The sequence below is a fragment of the Ixodes scapularis genome, unplaced genomic scaffold, assembly GCF_016920785.2.
Source record: "Ixodes scapularis isolate PalLabHiFi unplaced genomic scaffold, ASM1692078v2 PGA_scaffold12__126_contigs__length_90152505, whole genome shotgun sequence".
Taxonomy (NCBI): domain Eukaryota; kingdom Metazoa; phylum Arthropoda; class Arachnida; order Ixodida; family Ixodidae; genus Ixodes; species Ixodes scapularis.
In genome coordinates, this window is record NW_024609838.1 from 23,372,292 (window position 1) to 23,388,421 (window position 16,130).

At 47.0% G+C, this 16,130-nt stretch overlaps 1 protein-coding gene across 3 annotated transcripts in view; it reads left to right on the top strand.

The window, feature by feature from the left end:
* LOC8051121 (ceramide synthase 5) overlaps nt 1-12,584 on the top strand; it is a 29,925-nt gene extending 17,341 nt beyond the window's left edge. For 2 of the 3 annotated variants that reach the window (XM_002433569.4, XM_029992091.3), the window contains exon 2: nt 10,776-12,584. In XM_002433569.4, coding sequence (XP_002433614.3) covers nt 10,852-12,000 — 1,149 coding nt within the window. In that variant the 5' untranslated portion in view covers nt 10,776-10,851 and the 3' untranslated portion in view covers nt 12,001-12,584. Of the gene's footprint in view, nt 1-7,065; nt 7,455-10,775 lie in introns of those variants that run through there. The other variant, XM_029992090.3, reaches the window with a different exon arrangement.
* The last annotated feature ends 3,546 nt before the right edge of the window (nt 12,585-16,130 follow it).

Genomic DNA, 16,130 nt, shown 5'->3' on the forward strand with positions numbered 1-16,130 from the left:
CCGGCTCGGCGGCCAGCCTCTCCCTCTTACCGGCGGCCGGGCCGCAGCGCCGCCCATGGAGAGGGCTGCTCCGGTGGCTATCCTTGGAACTACGCCGCGCGAGAGCCAACCAATGGGAGCCTCGTTCCTTGAAACTATGACGCGCGCGAGCCAATGAGAGCCTTTCCATCAGGTTTCTGCTACAGACGACGGGCTTCGCTCCATTGGGCGCTTTCAGTAGCGCCTCCCTTGCCTCCGAACGGAGTGCCTCGAGTCGGAGTCATCGGAGCGCCTACTGAACGGCAAAAAAACCCGCGGCTCCAACCCTGCTTCTACGCAACTTCCGCTTCCTCCCCTGTGCCACACGGTCTCCGAATAAACTGGAAGCAGACGATGGCGAGCACGATCGCTTTTATTTGACTCCGGTTTTGAAGAAGTCTTTACTAGGCCGTTGAAGAAAAAGCGGGTGATCGCACAGATCAGCGCTGCTGTTCGAAGCTATGCAACGCGATCGAGCCCTTCGCTTGGCGGTGCAAAGGCAGCTACTGTTATAAAAGCCGACAAAAATCGTCGTCAGCACACACAAAATACAGAGCTCAGCGAATCTACCCCGCCGGTTGCGATACTTTTATACGGCCATAAGTTTGTTCTGCCCTTCGTAACGAACTTCCTATAAAATGTATTCGTATACACACGGGAAGTTCGGCCGCGCTCGGCGATCAAGGTTTTGACGGCCGAAGCGAGCCTCAGCCAACGGGCACCCCGATTTAGCTACGCAAACAAAACGTGAATCGGTATCATGCTCTGCGTGAGCGTCCAACCGGCTTCCAAAGTCGCGTTCATACCCTGTTTTGCTCTGTTGAGCGCGGACGGGACTATCGTCAATATTACCGAGTTTCCGTGCAACGGCGATCAAGACACGACGTCAAATGAACGTTTGCGTTGTTTATTAGCATAATCAAACCAGACAAAATACGGTCCAATGCATTTTCCGAAAGAGCCTTACCTGAAAAAGGTATTCGAACGCGTTATTCGTCTTACCTTGAGCACTTTTCATTAACAAAAGCGAGCAAACCGCGCACCCGCGACAGAACCGAAGCAGCTTATCCCGTCATATTGTTTGTTTTTTCCTCTTTTAGCGCCGGAAATCGTCACCAGTCAGGAAATTACGTCATTTTAGCTCTTTTGACTCTACGTGCACCGTCTCCGGACTCGGTGCTTCGGAGCTTGACCGCTTGACTCCGAAGCCCCGGAGTTACGTGCACCGGAAGTGACTTTTGGCCGTCGAGTGGAAGGAGTCAGTGACTCCTTGACTCCGGGGCCGCTACTGAACGCGCCAGGGGAGTTTAGGTGCCGTTTGGCGCGGCTTCAAAAGCCGATAACGCCGGTTCGTTCCATAGGACAGTTAATGCTTTCGCCTTAATAAGGACGTTTCCGTGCACAACCGCCCGCTTTCGTAGACTACTTGTGTGAGCGAATCATTCTTGCGTTCGACTATACATTTCCCGCCGTCTCAATTTATTTCCGTACGACAAATTGCACTCACTTGAGTTGGGCGGCTTTTATGACGAGATTCCCGAGCCTCCCTGAACTTGCACACTTTTTCCCCCAAATTTCCATCGGTGAATTTTATAAAACGGTGTGATCTTGTGTGTGTGTGAGAGAGAGAGTTAATCGTTTTATCAGTATTTAATGTTCACGGTTTACGTGAGTTTCAATGTACGCTCATTCGCTCATGCATGCTCACTATAGGACACTGACCAAGGTGCTAGTTTGTCGAGGTTTAATTTCGAGGGTACACGAGATCCTTCTTTTTTCCAGTTTTTCTTTCGCAAACTTCGATGACGTAGTCACAGGAATCGCAGCGTCGACATAGCCACGGGCAGACTTGTACACGTTACTGAAAAATAGTAACGAATTACATTTACAATTACTCAAGGCTACATTGTAATTTATTACAATTACAATTACCCTTCCATGAAAGTAACTGACCGTTACCCCAAAATGTAATCCGTTACTTTCGTGGCGTTACTTTCAACATTATTGTCCTCAAGTAAGAAACAAAGCGAAGAGGGTTATTCAAGTTCTTATTCTTGCCACCTGTTCCATTTAATGACCTTGAGTATTTTGAGCAACAGCTGGCCCTCGAAAGTCTCGTCAGGCATTTTGCGTTATTTCTTACTCAATATGTCGACTGATACGCTGAACACCATTTGAGCTGAGGCACTGGATGGGAGTGCCATATTGTTCCTCACGAATGCTTCATGCTCTGCATTGAGCTTTTTCAGCGAAGCAAGGGAAGTACTACTTACCTCGAATATAGAGCAAAGCTTCGTCGTTGCAGGCGTTGCCTGCTATTCGAGAGATTTAGTAGATCCTTCCGATACCTCCGATACCCGCGATAACGATATGATGCATACGCAAAGACGGTGGCGAAGTATCGGATATCGTTATCGGAGTCATCGGACCGATCTAAATTCTCCATTGTCTAAATCGCGAAGCTGTGGAAGTCATCAATAGCAAAACATAGTTGTAACAGTAAGGTGATAACTAAATAATAAATAATGTTTGGCTCGATATTCTTCTCCTTTGGTTCTGAACAGTTCGAGCCTCACTTGAGACGTTGGTGAATAAAAGGAAGTTTCCAGTATATAAATATAAGTAATAAAAGAAAAAGGACACTCATAACAACAATTAATTAGAACGTCGGTTAAAATAAGGAATTGTAAACGCACGTTTGCCGTGTGTACCTTTCTTGGCGCCGTTCAAAAACGCACGGGGCACGAACCGATTGCAGTTTACTCCGGTGTTCTCCAGATCGACGTCCGCTGATGCCACGGGCAGCAGAGGGTAGAGTAGCCGCGCTATGGCCCCACTCACGAATTTCACTCTCTCCTCAAGCCCAGAATATCAAGTCAACGTCAGCCACCATTATGTTTTTTTTGTAAAAATATCTGCTTGAGATAAGATGGGCCCTGCTGGGGCAAAACAGGAAGAAGAAGGGATGACTATTACCATTTTCTAAGTGCTCGCAAAAAGCTGACTCACAGAAAGGGTAGGGTAGACGGAGCGTTGTCTCGTGTTGTGACATTATGAAAATGGTCGTAGAAGGACAGTGTTAATTCTTTTCAGTGCATTTACCACCTCGAGCTTCTCGAAGAGGCGCACAATCACTTGGTGTCCTCCTCTCGCCGTCTTCGGTCGCAAAGAAAAAACAGAGGGACTAAAAAAAAGCGGAAATACCTGGCCCCCTCCGCCCTCCCCCCCCCCCCCCCTTTTTTTTTTTTTTTTTTGTAGAAATGTTTATTTGGATTTTTCGACATTGTTGTTAGGGTCTAAAAAAATAGGTTCAGGGGCTTGATGTTGAAAAAAAAAAAAAAAAGGCTTTGCGGAACTGAACTGCCAAGCCTCCCTTGCGCTGGTCAATTCGCGTGATAGTGAAACTGCGCTCGACTTTACAAAAATGGAAAAAAAAAGAAGCACTTTATTTAGAAGGGGAGGGGGGGGGTTGGTTCTGACAAAAAAAATGTAACGGATTACAAGGAATCCGTTACGTCAAAAATGTAAGGGAATTACTTTAAAATTACTCTAGAAAATATGTAATTATTCCGTTACTAAATTACTGACAAATGTAAGGGATTACAAGTAATTTCGTTACTTGTAACGGATTACGTACAAGTCTGGCCACGGGAATTACCCACGGTGACGTCATCCAAATGCGGCTTATCATAGAAGGGACCCGAGCACGGAGGGAACACTCCATTTGGCCTCGTGACAATCGACGCCTCGAGACACGCGTTCGGTATACGTGGAACGTGCCCAAATCGCCGCGACGACGGCAATATCCGAGCTCCTCCTCCTCCTCCTCCTCCGGCCCGAAAAAAAAAAAAAAAATCCGGACAGAAGCGGAGCTGCGTTGCTTCAAACGTTTTTGGAAGTCTCCTGTTTGGACAGCCCTTAGCCATATCTGAAACTCAGCGTGTGGCCTGCGCTATGACAACCCCAGGATATACGATAACAATGGCGGCATATAATAGGCAGCAGATCACATGGCCACTTGTGCTGGCTGCGAGTTGAGCAGGTGAACGAAGCTGCTCGGATTTCTCCTTTTTCTTTTTCTTTTACAGCGACTGGAAATGACGTTCGCTGTTGATGCTGTGGTTGTCGATATATAGGTGGCGTTTTGGGGCGTCCGTCGTAGATGTTGCCGAATTCTTGAACGCGACGGCAATGCCCATGCGACTTGGCCTGTAACGTGCTACCGCCATCGCTAAGACTATGCTGTGAATTAACACAAAAAAGCTCAATTTCTTTTTTTTTTTCAAAAATTATTGCCCGGAAAGGGGGAAAAAATAACTCGCCTTTCGTAGATTATCTAGAATGAATTCTAGGCGCTACATTTACCGAAACTATGGAGAAAGCTTTCAGAAAAGCGTTTCACCACTCTTCTGAAAGCTGCGGAGATCGTATGTTCTCCATTCCATTCGTTGGCGAGAGTACTGAAACTGGCTTGCGCGTATTACGCGTGATTTAGCATTAATCAGCGCAGTAGGCGTTACCGAAAAATAAAGTAACGAATCACCTTGCTAGGAAGCCACGCGGAGCTGCGTGGCTTCAAACGTTTTTGAAGTCTGCTGTTTGGACAGAACGCGTTACCGACTCAAGTTATACTTCAAAATAAAAAAGAACGCTTTACCGTTACCAAGAAACGTGCGCTACTTTTGCGGAGCTTTTTTTTTTATTTATTTATGTATTAAAACGTTTTACTGGTTTGACGTTACTGATAAGGGCTATATTTTGAAAACAAAAACAAAACATGGGGTGTGTGTGTCTGTGTGTGTTTGCGCGTGCGTGCGTGCGTGCACTTTTTTTCTTCTGTTTGCGTGGGGAAAACAGAGGAAAGATTTCCGAAGTATGAGGGAGAAGTGACAGGACTCGTGCGACGCGCCTAAAAAGACGAAGAAAAACAACAAATGAACGGAAAGTAATTTTTTTTTCTTAAGACATGGGCAGAAGCTACAACGAGTAACGTAATTACGTACGATACCCGTTACCGTCTTCAAGTAGTTATTACGTTACAGAAGAAAGCGACGGGTTACTACCGGTAACGCCGCTATACTTGTATAACGCATTAGCGCCAACACTGGTATCAATGCACTTTCGCCGTGCCGACCGTGCAAAGATGAATGCGACTTATACATAACCCCCTCCTTTTTTTCTTTTCGCCAGAACTGTCCTTTAAGTTCTGTCTATAAAACGGTACAGAGAATTTTCCTGTCCCTAAGTCGTCGTACCTGTCGCAAACCAAACACACACACACACACACACACACAAAAAAAAGTTAAATTGTCATGGGCATAAATCAAGAATAAGCACCGCTACGGCTCTACCCTTCCATATCTCGCAAAAAAATCGGAGTCTAGTCGCCTTTTTCTTTATTTCTTTTTTTTTTTTTTTAATGTATCTCTTTATTTTGCGTTTGCGAAGGGAGGCGGCAGTGGTGGAGAGCGACCTCGCGCCTCGAATGCCTAAACAGACCCCGGACGAGTCAGATATAAACGTCGAAATATACCGCGGCGCGTTGCGCATGCGCGGAAGACGAGGGCACCGCCGACACACAACCGAAAGTATTTAGAACAACGGTTTTGGAGTCCTGCGCGGCTCTCCTGCAGGGCTGGGAGAGGCCTTCGACACAATTGGAGCGCTTGTGTGTTGTGCGGCTCGCTCAAGTTACAAAGGAACGTATATGAAAGCGGCTGTCGTTGCCAGGGTGTCGGGCGAGAAAGTGCAACAAACCCGTGATAAGAAAATAAATAACTAACGGTATATCTTTGACGAGTCCATTGCGGCTGTGGCAGGCCTGATTCTGTATTTGTTTTTGTTATCGCGTGAAATAAAATAATAACTATTAATATAATTACATTTATTGTTATTCTTTCGTTTTAATTTTGCATCTATAATGCATATTTATGTCCATACAATTATTTATGTAATGTATATTCGCCTCAAAATTATGCGTATAATGTGTGTTTATCGCGTTTTGATGATGTGTTCTCGTATGAATATAACCTACCGTATATATTTATCTCCTTATAAATTAATTGTGCATCATTAATAATTAACGATAACTAATTTGCGGGTCTTAATACATTTATCTACAGGTCCAACGGGACTTTGAAGTCCGCGAAATTTAGCAGGAAGCGTCATGGTTTTTCGTAACGCTCTTTCGTAACAACGCCTCGCTTATCTCACAAAATATATATATAGAGAGAGAGAGAGAGACAAAAAAGAAAAAAAGAAAGAAAAAGATTGCCGGAAGTGCATAGGCGGCCATTTTGAGTCACCCAACTCTATTTTTGCGTTCCTCTTCTTTAGTTTAATGTCCCGCCATTTTTTGTGTGTGTGTGTGTGTTTGTTTCTATATTGAGCGGAGGTGTAAAATAGTCTCAACGCCCCCATTAATGTAGTACTCGTTTCGAGTAGAATTCTCCTTTTATTTTTATTTTTTTAAACGGTGCTGAGACACTTTTCCTTTTTTTTTTTTTTTTTTCTTTTTCTGTATCGATTGCGCTACGGTAGGGAGCCCTCGACCTTGACAAAGATGGGTCTCGCGTGCCAGGCAACGATCTAGCTATTAATATTACCTGCGCGGGGGATGAACCATGTTCGACAGCGTCAACGTACAAGCAACGACATGATAGCAGGACAAGATACAACGATACACATTAAAATAAGAAATAATAAAAAAACAATTAATTCGTTTTTTTTTTGTTTTTTTTTTTTTACACTGCCGCTTACTATTAAACTATGACTCAACTGCCCCTGCTTTTGATCGCGAGTTGACGTCATATCCCAATAATATTCGGTCGGAAAATTGAGACATTTAGTCATCAAGAAGGCGTTACAAAGGCCGTAACCGGACACCCGCACACACCTTAAGACGCTGTCGCAACCACAATGCATCCGGTATGGTTTCGTAACTCCTTATAAGTTATAACATCCAACATTGCGAAAAAAAAAAAAAAAAAAATCACGCTCTCTCTCCTGGAAACGGCGTACACTATCTAGCCACCGGACTTTCGCCGCACTAGCGGCACCGCTACAACCGCTTTAAAGACTGACCGGAAGCGGTTATAAACACGTCACTTCCGTCCGCCATATCAAAAAGGTGCACGGGAGGCGGACGGCGGGCCGGGTCAGGCGTGTTTCGGCTTGCGAGGACGCAAAAAAACGTGAACACAATAAGCCAAATTTTTTCGACGGTCGCTTGTTCTCCGAGTGGTAACACGGAACGATGACAGAATGGATTGCGCAAGACACAGGACGCCGCCGAGGCTACTCGAAACGCTGCTCACTGCGGTGACATTGAGCGATTCGCACCCCCGCAGACGGCTATTTCCGCCGGCTCAACTCCTCGTCGTCTGCTATTCCACGCCGCCGCCGCTCTGCGCAACTCCAGTCGCCGTCTTCCAAAGGTCAGAATCGCTCGCTTTCTTCGCCCCTCCCAGAACGAACCGGCGATCCGCCAATACTCGTGGGGTTTCGCCGGTGGTCCTCCGTGGATACCGACAATCGAGACGCCCAGATCGTCGGGCAATCTGGAAGACGGCCCCGGCCGCCATATTTATGCAGCTATCGCGAACGGGTAGCTGTAACTCGAAGAGCCCCGTTTTTTGGCTGCCAGGGTCACTCGGCCGAAGCGCCGCGGACACACGACACGGCGACCCAGAGGTAACTGTAAATCTCCATTTTGGTCTCGAGAATCGCCATGGCAACACCGGGACGGCTAGCGGCTATTTCGCGAGTTTGATCTCTGGACGTTCGAGCGTCCTGATCTACGTTGAAACGCTGCGTGTAATGATCTGAATGGAGGCCACGGATCATGAAACGTCGAAGACGAAGTTCCATCGCGAAACTTGGTGCGTTCGGAAAGGCCTCCCCGGCGAAGCGGGTGTCGGGAGGCAGCGGGAGGAGCAGACGACGGTCGAACCCCGTCCGAGCGCGCTCGGCAATCTCCGGCGGAGCCGGTTGTCACGGCAACCGCGCCGGCCCTTGGTGACGCACGACGTCGTATCTGGCCAATGGCGGCGAGGCGCGGCACGTTGAAAAGCGCGGTGTTACGTCGAAAAAGCGTGACGTCTTCTGTACGCGAGACCCTCGAACAATACAGGTCCTATCTGACGAGCATTTAGATGCAGGGCATACGACGACGCCATATTTGAATATTTCTGCTTCTTTGTCTCGGTGTTGAGTCATTCGCCCGCGCACTCGCTCGACGGAATACAAATTACAACCGCAGAACTCTGTCGGGAAATCCGTCCATCCAGTGAACAAAGCGCGTAATTTCTAAATTTAGAAAATTGGAAACACTAGGAGTAAAGTAAGAGATCGTCGTCGAGGTACCGGTGTTCGAACCCGCTTCCCTATGATCTAACACCGTGCTACATTGTACTACTTTGTTTTAAAGATATGTATTTACAGTTTATGGCGTGACTGATTAGTACATGGTGGTAATGATTAGTACAGGGCGTTAATGATTAGTACATACCGTCAATGCTTAGTACACAACGTTCATATTAGTACATAACGTTCATGATTCGTACATGACATTACCGTAGGAAAACGTACTATCCATAATCGTCCCCAACACTTTTCCAGTTACAACAATACGTCGAAAATTCTACAGGCCACCTGCCTCTACTAGAACAAAGAGTCTGCTCGCACTTACTTAATATCACATAAAAAAATCATCTTTAATGTCGGCCGGACAGAAAGCAAAGTATTAAAATAGCCGTAAAAAATGTCATTCGTCGCATACAAAAAAAAAAAAAAAAAGTTCTGCTTACACACTACGACAGTGTTAGCGCGAATGCCAGTTATTTATAAATTTCTAAAAAAGTCTGTATCACAACAAATACTAGTGCACTGGGAAGGTCTCACTAAGGTAAGCGGCCAAATTTGGTACCAACCATTACACTCTCAAAGTATATATATATATAAAAAGAACACCGAAGTTGTGTTTGCGCTAGCGGTGTCGTGCACTGCACATATTACCATAAATAAAATTAAAATTAAATTAAAAAAAAAAAACAATCTGGGAGGAGTAGGGATGCGTTAAAGTACGGGACGCTGCTTTCTGTTTCTGTCAAACGGCATTTCCGCAGGCTATGCGGATCCAGAAGCACGAATGGATAACGAGTAATAAGCAGCTGAACGCGTTACTGTCATTCCCAAGCCTTCATTCTATTTCTAAAGATGTGGTTTTAAACTTCATTGACTGCGTTCACGAACAGTCTACTTAGGGGTGTTAATTAAATTTAAAAGGTATAACAATATTGCTACCCACTTACACCCAGACAACGAGAATCATGACCTCTTTCCCCGATACCTGATCTAAATATCTTTCTTTAAATCTAGAAAAAAATAATGATGCACGCAATTTCTAGGAATGTTTATCTATAGACTGACCGTAGTTTTAATCTGCAAATTTTGCTGCAAGGTAAATGTTATCGCATCAGCATTAAGTATTTTCATTTTTGTGTTAAACGTCAGGCGCGCGGTGTGCACCCTTCTTCTCTGGAAGTGTGCTTTACCCAACAACACGAGGCTGCGCTGTGGCGAAGCGAGATACACGAAATCGCGACGCCTGCTCCGGGAGCGTAGCTTCACCGCAGGGCAGAAGTGCGCGGGGAGAAGAGCACTCGGCGGAGCCATCTAAACTGCCCGAACGGTACCCAGTCGTGTTTGACAGGAATATCGAATCCAATCACAACCGTCCCCTGTCTTTACGCATATAACTCTTTCTAAACCTACACGTTATTCTATGCAATAACCGAAAGCCCTGGAAATTTGCGAAAGCTTGCCGTAACAATCCGGCGGTGCAGTGATGCCCGATCTTTTCGTTTCCATGTTCATAACACGAAATTAACTATTGGCACACTTAAAATTAGTGACGCGAACTCCTCTGACATCTTGGTGAGATGTAGCAGGGTAAGCACCGTGGCGCAGTTTGGCGAAAATGAAGCACCAATCGCATCAGTGCGTGCGCTCTTCGTGGCGTCGGTATTTTTTTTTTTTTTTTTTTTTTTTTGCGACGTTATTTTGCTTTTTAGCCTAATATCTGAAGGGTGCTACTATAACGCCCTTAGTGTGTCAGCCCCGAGGCAAACCTCAGGAGTATAAAATCATATTGATATGCAATGTACAGGAAACGAGAACTCAGCGTGAATAATTTCTTATCAGTGCAGAAAGCGCAGAATGGCCGCGAAATTTACGCACATTTGAAAGGTCAGCGCAGGCTCTCGTAGCTTCCAGCACATTGCTACACAGGCACGTAGCCAAGGTTTTATTTCGGGGGGGGGGGGGGGGGGGGGGGGGGGGGAGGCTGCCCATGACAAAATGCTGTATGAGGTGGAGGGGGGAGAGGAGGTCCCAGCAAAATGTAAGATGTCGGGGGGGGGGGGGGCATGCCCCTTCCCCCCCTCCCCCCCGGCTACGTGCCTGTAGCTACATAAAGTTGCAAAAAGAAAAAGGGGACGGAGGAAAGTATGGTGGCCGGTATGATCTTGAACAAGGCCTGTAGTGACACATAAATGTTAAATGGCCAAACCTAGCCAACAAGGATATTACCTCATGAGGGTTCGAGGTACAGCGTCAAACGACATACCATGTTGCGTTAAAGGGTAGACACAGGTTCAGCTTGCAATTTAATCTAAAGAAACCCTGACGTAGCAGCTGAGCCTCAGTGTCTCGAGAACCTCCAAGTAATCGCAATAATCCCTTTGTTCTTTCAACAGCTGTCTTGTCACCGAGCAGGACCAAGGACAAGACCCAAAACGCCATCGCTAACCCATTGGGCTTTCTGGCTCCAAAATGGAGGGCAGTATGGTTGGCCGACTCGAGAGCTGGTTCTGGAAGGAGAGCTTCTGGCTGCCCGGCAATGTGACCTGGGCCATCATGGCCGGCGACGCTGAAGCCGGCGGCCCCAAGAACGCCCAGTTCAGAGACCTCTACTTCAGCGTCTTCGTCGCTCTGGCGCTTCTGGTCATTCGCTACACGCTCGAAAGGACAGTGTTCCGACGGCTCGGAGTGCTGCTAGGAATCAAAGAGCGCGGCGCGGACGCACATCGGTCCGAGGACGTGAAGATCTTCACCAAGGCCCTCACCACTAACGGCCACATGAACCACACGCAGACGACCCGTCTCGCCAAGGAACTCAACATGACGGAACGCAACGTCCAGCTGTGGATCCATCGACGCGCCATCCAGGAGAAAAAACTCGCCAAGTTTACCGAGACGGCCTGGAGGTTCGTCTTCTACGCGAGCGTCTTCGTCTACGGCATCTACGTCCTGTGGGACAAGCCCTGGCTGTGGGACACGCTGCACTGCTGGTACGACTTCCCTCACCATCCCATCGCCAACGAGACATGGTGGTACTACATGGTAGAGCTGGGCTTCTACGTCTCCTGCACGCTGTCCCACTTCGTGAACACCAAGCGCAAGGACTTCTGGCAGATGTTTATTCACCACATCGTCACCATCTTCCTCCTCTGCCTGTCCTGGATCATGAACCTGCACCGCGTCGGCAGCCTGGTTCTGATCGTCCACGACTTCGCGGACGTGCCGCTCGAGTTCGCCAGGATGGCCAGGTACGCTACCTGGCTGCGGCTTGCGAACGCTCTCTTCGCCGTCTTCACCGTTTCCTGGATCGTGTCTCGGGTGGGGCTGTACCCTTACCGCGTGGTCTACAGCGTGGTGGTCGACGCTCCGCGGATAGTGGGCATGGCGCCCATCTACTATATCTTCGCTTCCCTGTTGATGGCCCTGCAACTGATGCACATCATCTGGACATGGATGATCCTTCGTGCCGCCCTGCAGGCCATCACGCACAAGGGCGTTGAGGAACTGGGCAGTGCCGACGAGTCTACGGACGAAGAGGACCAACCTGCCATCGTGTCGAACGGCTCCCACAAAGCCGCAGACGGCAAGGGGCTCAGGCCCAAGAACCGCAAGGCTGACTGAGCAGGCAGCGTGGCGAGGCTCAAGTGTTTTGACGAGTGCAATTTCTTATTTGTTGTCGAGAAGCGTGGGGGTCTAACTAACGGGTTTCGTCGTCTCCGGTCAGGCGGGCAAGTATGCAAGACCTGAACTGACGTAGTCTCACTCAAGAGTGGCGCCACAAAGAAGGAAGGGTCTCAACAAGGAAATCTGGGTCTCAGACTTACCGTGTCGTCGCCGTGGACGTGGATCGCAAGATCAGCCATGGACTGTGCAAGACAACCCTTCCGTTGACGTGCGTTGCAGTGAAAAAGTTATAGCAAAAGAAAACAGGCCGAAATAGTGCGGTATTAAAATGTGAGTTAATAGAGGGAGTTGATAGGCCCAAATAGGCATAGTCAGCGCCATCTTCCCCGTCGGAAATGGATATGCAACAATAGGAACGCCACAGCTATGCAGCATTATCGTGTGAAACGGACAGATAGGTCAAACGCAGGTCCTCAGAATGTATGATAATAGGTATGTTCTTTTTTTAATTACATAGCAATTAGCGTCGTTTCAAGAGGCTACGTGTTTGTTGATCTCAGAATACAGAACTTTATATTATACTGGTGTGTTTTCGTGGTTTCTACGTGTAGGGTCGCAACACCCCCTCAGCCCATGGGTGAGCTGTCCAGAGGTTGCGTACCACCGCCGGCTCGGCCAAGGCCGGGCGGATTACAGCCCAACAATAAGCAAGCGAGAAGAGCTCAGAAGTGCAAATCGCGACGACGGACACTCGCGATCAAGGGGCATACCAAATCGCGATCATTGCCATTCGCTTATCTTTTTCGAAGAAAACTGAAAAGGTAAGTATACACACTGTTCCGAATCTTTTTGAGAAAAATACGAACTCCACCAGTTTCTATTTTTCTGCTGGATAAAATAATCACTTTTATAGTGGAGTTCAGTGGCTCGCACTGACGTCACACTAGCTGCCATTTTGGCGGCCTTACCTCCGAACGCGTACCTTTAGTCGTGCGAGCGTCACGTGACCTTCGGGGAGTCACGTGATACATTCACGGCGCTGGATTGGACTGACTGAGATGGCTTGGAGCAAACTGGCTTAGAAGTAGGGATACCGCGAACCTTCGACCTTTTTGCAAAGTTCGACAAAGTTCGATTAAATGGATGGATGAATGGATGCTAACAACTGTACCCTTTATAACGGGCGGCAGCTTGCGCCACCTAGCCTAGAAATTAAACACCCAAAGTATGATTCCTCCCTTCACCCTTCAACGCCAATTCGCTTCCCTTCTGTAATTTCGTAATTATCACCTGGCGGTGTGGGATATCACCAAAATAACTTTTGGGGGATCAAGCGAGGGAGTTGCCAATATTCCTCCCGTCAAACCTAGTTGGCGTTATACCTCAGCACCGATCCCACTGAGAGGCAGGGTTGAGACTTTGAACCGGAGCCACACAGAGGGGAGTCTCAATTTTCCTCTGTCCCGCCTGTCCACGGTTGTGTTGGTTAGTCATTCAATTCCCCTAGATAATTTCCACCAGTCTTCTAATCTTTCTTTTTGCTATTAAAGTGCACTCATCATCGACTCTCCCGTTCTCGTCTGCAAAACCCAGCACCCCGGCTAAATCCGCCGCCTTTTCCGGGAAGGCGGGAGCAAGCCCTGTGCACCTCAACACCACATGTTCTATTGCCTCATCTTCCTTAGCGTTCCTCACACCTCGTATCTATTCCCTCATACCAGGACATACTATAAATCATATGTATGTCCTGGTCCAATGCTCCTGACATACTATGTGTCCAAGCCCAATACTCCTGATCTAGCCTCAAATAACAACGAGCTCCCCCGTGAATTATCATAACAATGTTTCTTCCTTCCTGTTTTCGTCCCCTATACATGGTTAAAGCTGATTTTTCCCGCATTCTTTCCTTCCCCATTTTTCTCTCGGCTTCTAGTACGATCTTTTCCCACACAGGTAGTTTGCCCAGCACTTGACTGTGTGTATCCGAGTTTTCGGGTTCGGTTTGCCCATTTACTGTTCAACATATATGAACAGAAAAAAGAGTTAGAAAGTAGTTTATTTTATATTTTATGGAACGGTTACCAATGTTTACACAACATAAAGGCAAAAATAGATACTTTTAATGATTTCGCTAGTTGGTAATGCGAACAGGTGAAGCAATGCATTCACAAATATTGCGCTTTTCCTCCGCCAGGTGGTGGTGTCAACTCGTCTTCCCATTTTTGCGTATGCGCATTAAAGCCGAACTTTCAGTCGAACCTGCCTTTTTTTATAAGCAGGTTCGCGACATCCGTACTTAGAAGGGCGAGGTAATTAATCATGCTTTTGGTTTCTTGGCCAGGAGGCTCAACAATCATTAGCATCCATCCATCCATTGTAACGTCCTCTGCGGTCTATTGTAAAATAAAACTGAAAAAAATCGTTATATTTGTTAATGCGTTGCCAACTTTCTTCTTTTTGACAAATTGCGTGGACCACGCAAAGGTGCCATAATAACAAATGTGCGATCATCACCACTCTAACAAAATTGGGAGCCGAAGCAAACCCACAAGGGAACGCAAAAGGCGACAGAGATTTTAAATAGACGCTGTTCCCAGTTGACGATGGATATTTATTCATGTCATGTTTGGCCTCGCGAAACAGATATACACAACCAAGACGTACTTCACGAAATCGGAACCCGATGGAGCAGGTCACCGCCAAGCATGGAGGGACGACGGTATACACGGGACCACAGCTTCAAGAATTAAAGTTGTGTATATGTCTAGCCAGATGGGAAGTTAGTCAAGGCCAACGGGCATCTGGAGTTGCCGCTGTAAGACGTTTAGTCACTGCTGCACCACTTCTAGCCTGGGGTCTTGAACGTGCATCCCAATGTAGTGATGTACGAAACGGACGCCGAAACGATTCTCACCCGGACCAGAGTCCTTGTGGCGTAACTTCATATGGTCACCGTGACGGTGTCACACGATGTCATTTCACGTGGCCTGATCACCACGTGACCTATAAGTAGGGTTCCGTGTTTCCGGAAAAATCCGAAAAAAAAAACAACAAAAAAAACGAAAAACATTCGCCGGTAAATTATCCGTCAATTCGGATTTATCCGAGAAACTCCCAATTTCGAGGTTACAACGACAAAATAAGAGTCCAGAAGACGATTCTTTATGAAACTAACTTTATAAGAGCACAAGATTAGTGGTCCAGGGGAGATGCCACTTCAATTTCCTTTGACATAATAGAGAGTTTTAGTAGATCGTTCCCATGACTCCGATAACGATACCCGATACTCCGCCACCGCCTCCCTTGTGCATGCATAGTATCGTTATCGGGGCTGTCGGAGGTATCGGAACGATCTACTAAAACTCTCTATTGAACTACTGACAAAAAATGATATCCCACACCAGGCGGTGTGTGGGATATATCACCAGGATGTCTTTCGGCGGATCGAGCGATGAGGTCCTGAAGGAACCCCATCGAGGTTCCTTCAGGACAACGCGTTATGGTACCCAAACTTTATATTGTAGTTTTTAATTTTTGAAAATTGGGAACACGGTGAAATAAACTTAAAATTTCGGAAATAGCGATAATTCCTGGAGAGGGAGAACCAGGGGGACATAACCTTAAAATGCAGGCCGTTCACCCTTGTTGGTGTTAGCCTGGTGGCAGCTGTTAAAACGCTTTTTGTTCTTGGCCCGAGACTGAGGCAGGAAAAGAGGAAAGTTTCAAAGTAGAAGAAAAATGAACAGTCGAGGACACGTCTCTAACACAGCTCAATGGTTAACATCCACCAGCTCGCCTGCGCAATCACTACTTTATCATTGTTAAAACCCGTTTTCTCTACTAACGTCTAACTCTTAATTAGCTCAGTCGGTAGAGCGCTCCACTGGAAATGGAGAGGACCATGGTTCGATACCAGGACCAGGCGGGTTTTCTCAGCGCGCACCAGTCACCCAGCAGTGTTTAGAGATTTGTGTCTGCCTTTTGTCCCCCTTGTTCCCCCTCTCCAGGGATTATTATCGTTATTCTCGTCCAGCTCGTTTTCACCTTTGCATTTATTGCATTATCATCACAATTTCGGAGAGTTAAGAATCTAACAAAATAAACTCCGATAAACACCCGATTTTTAG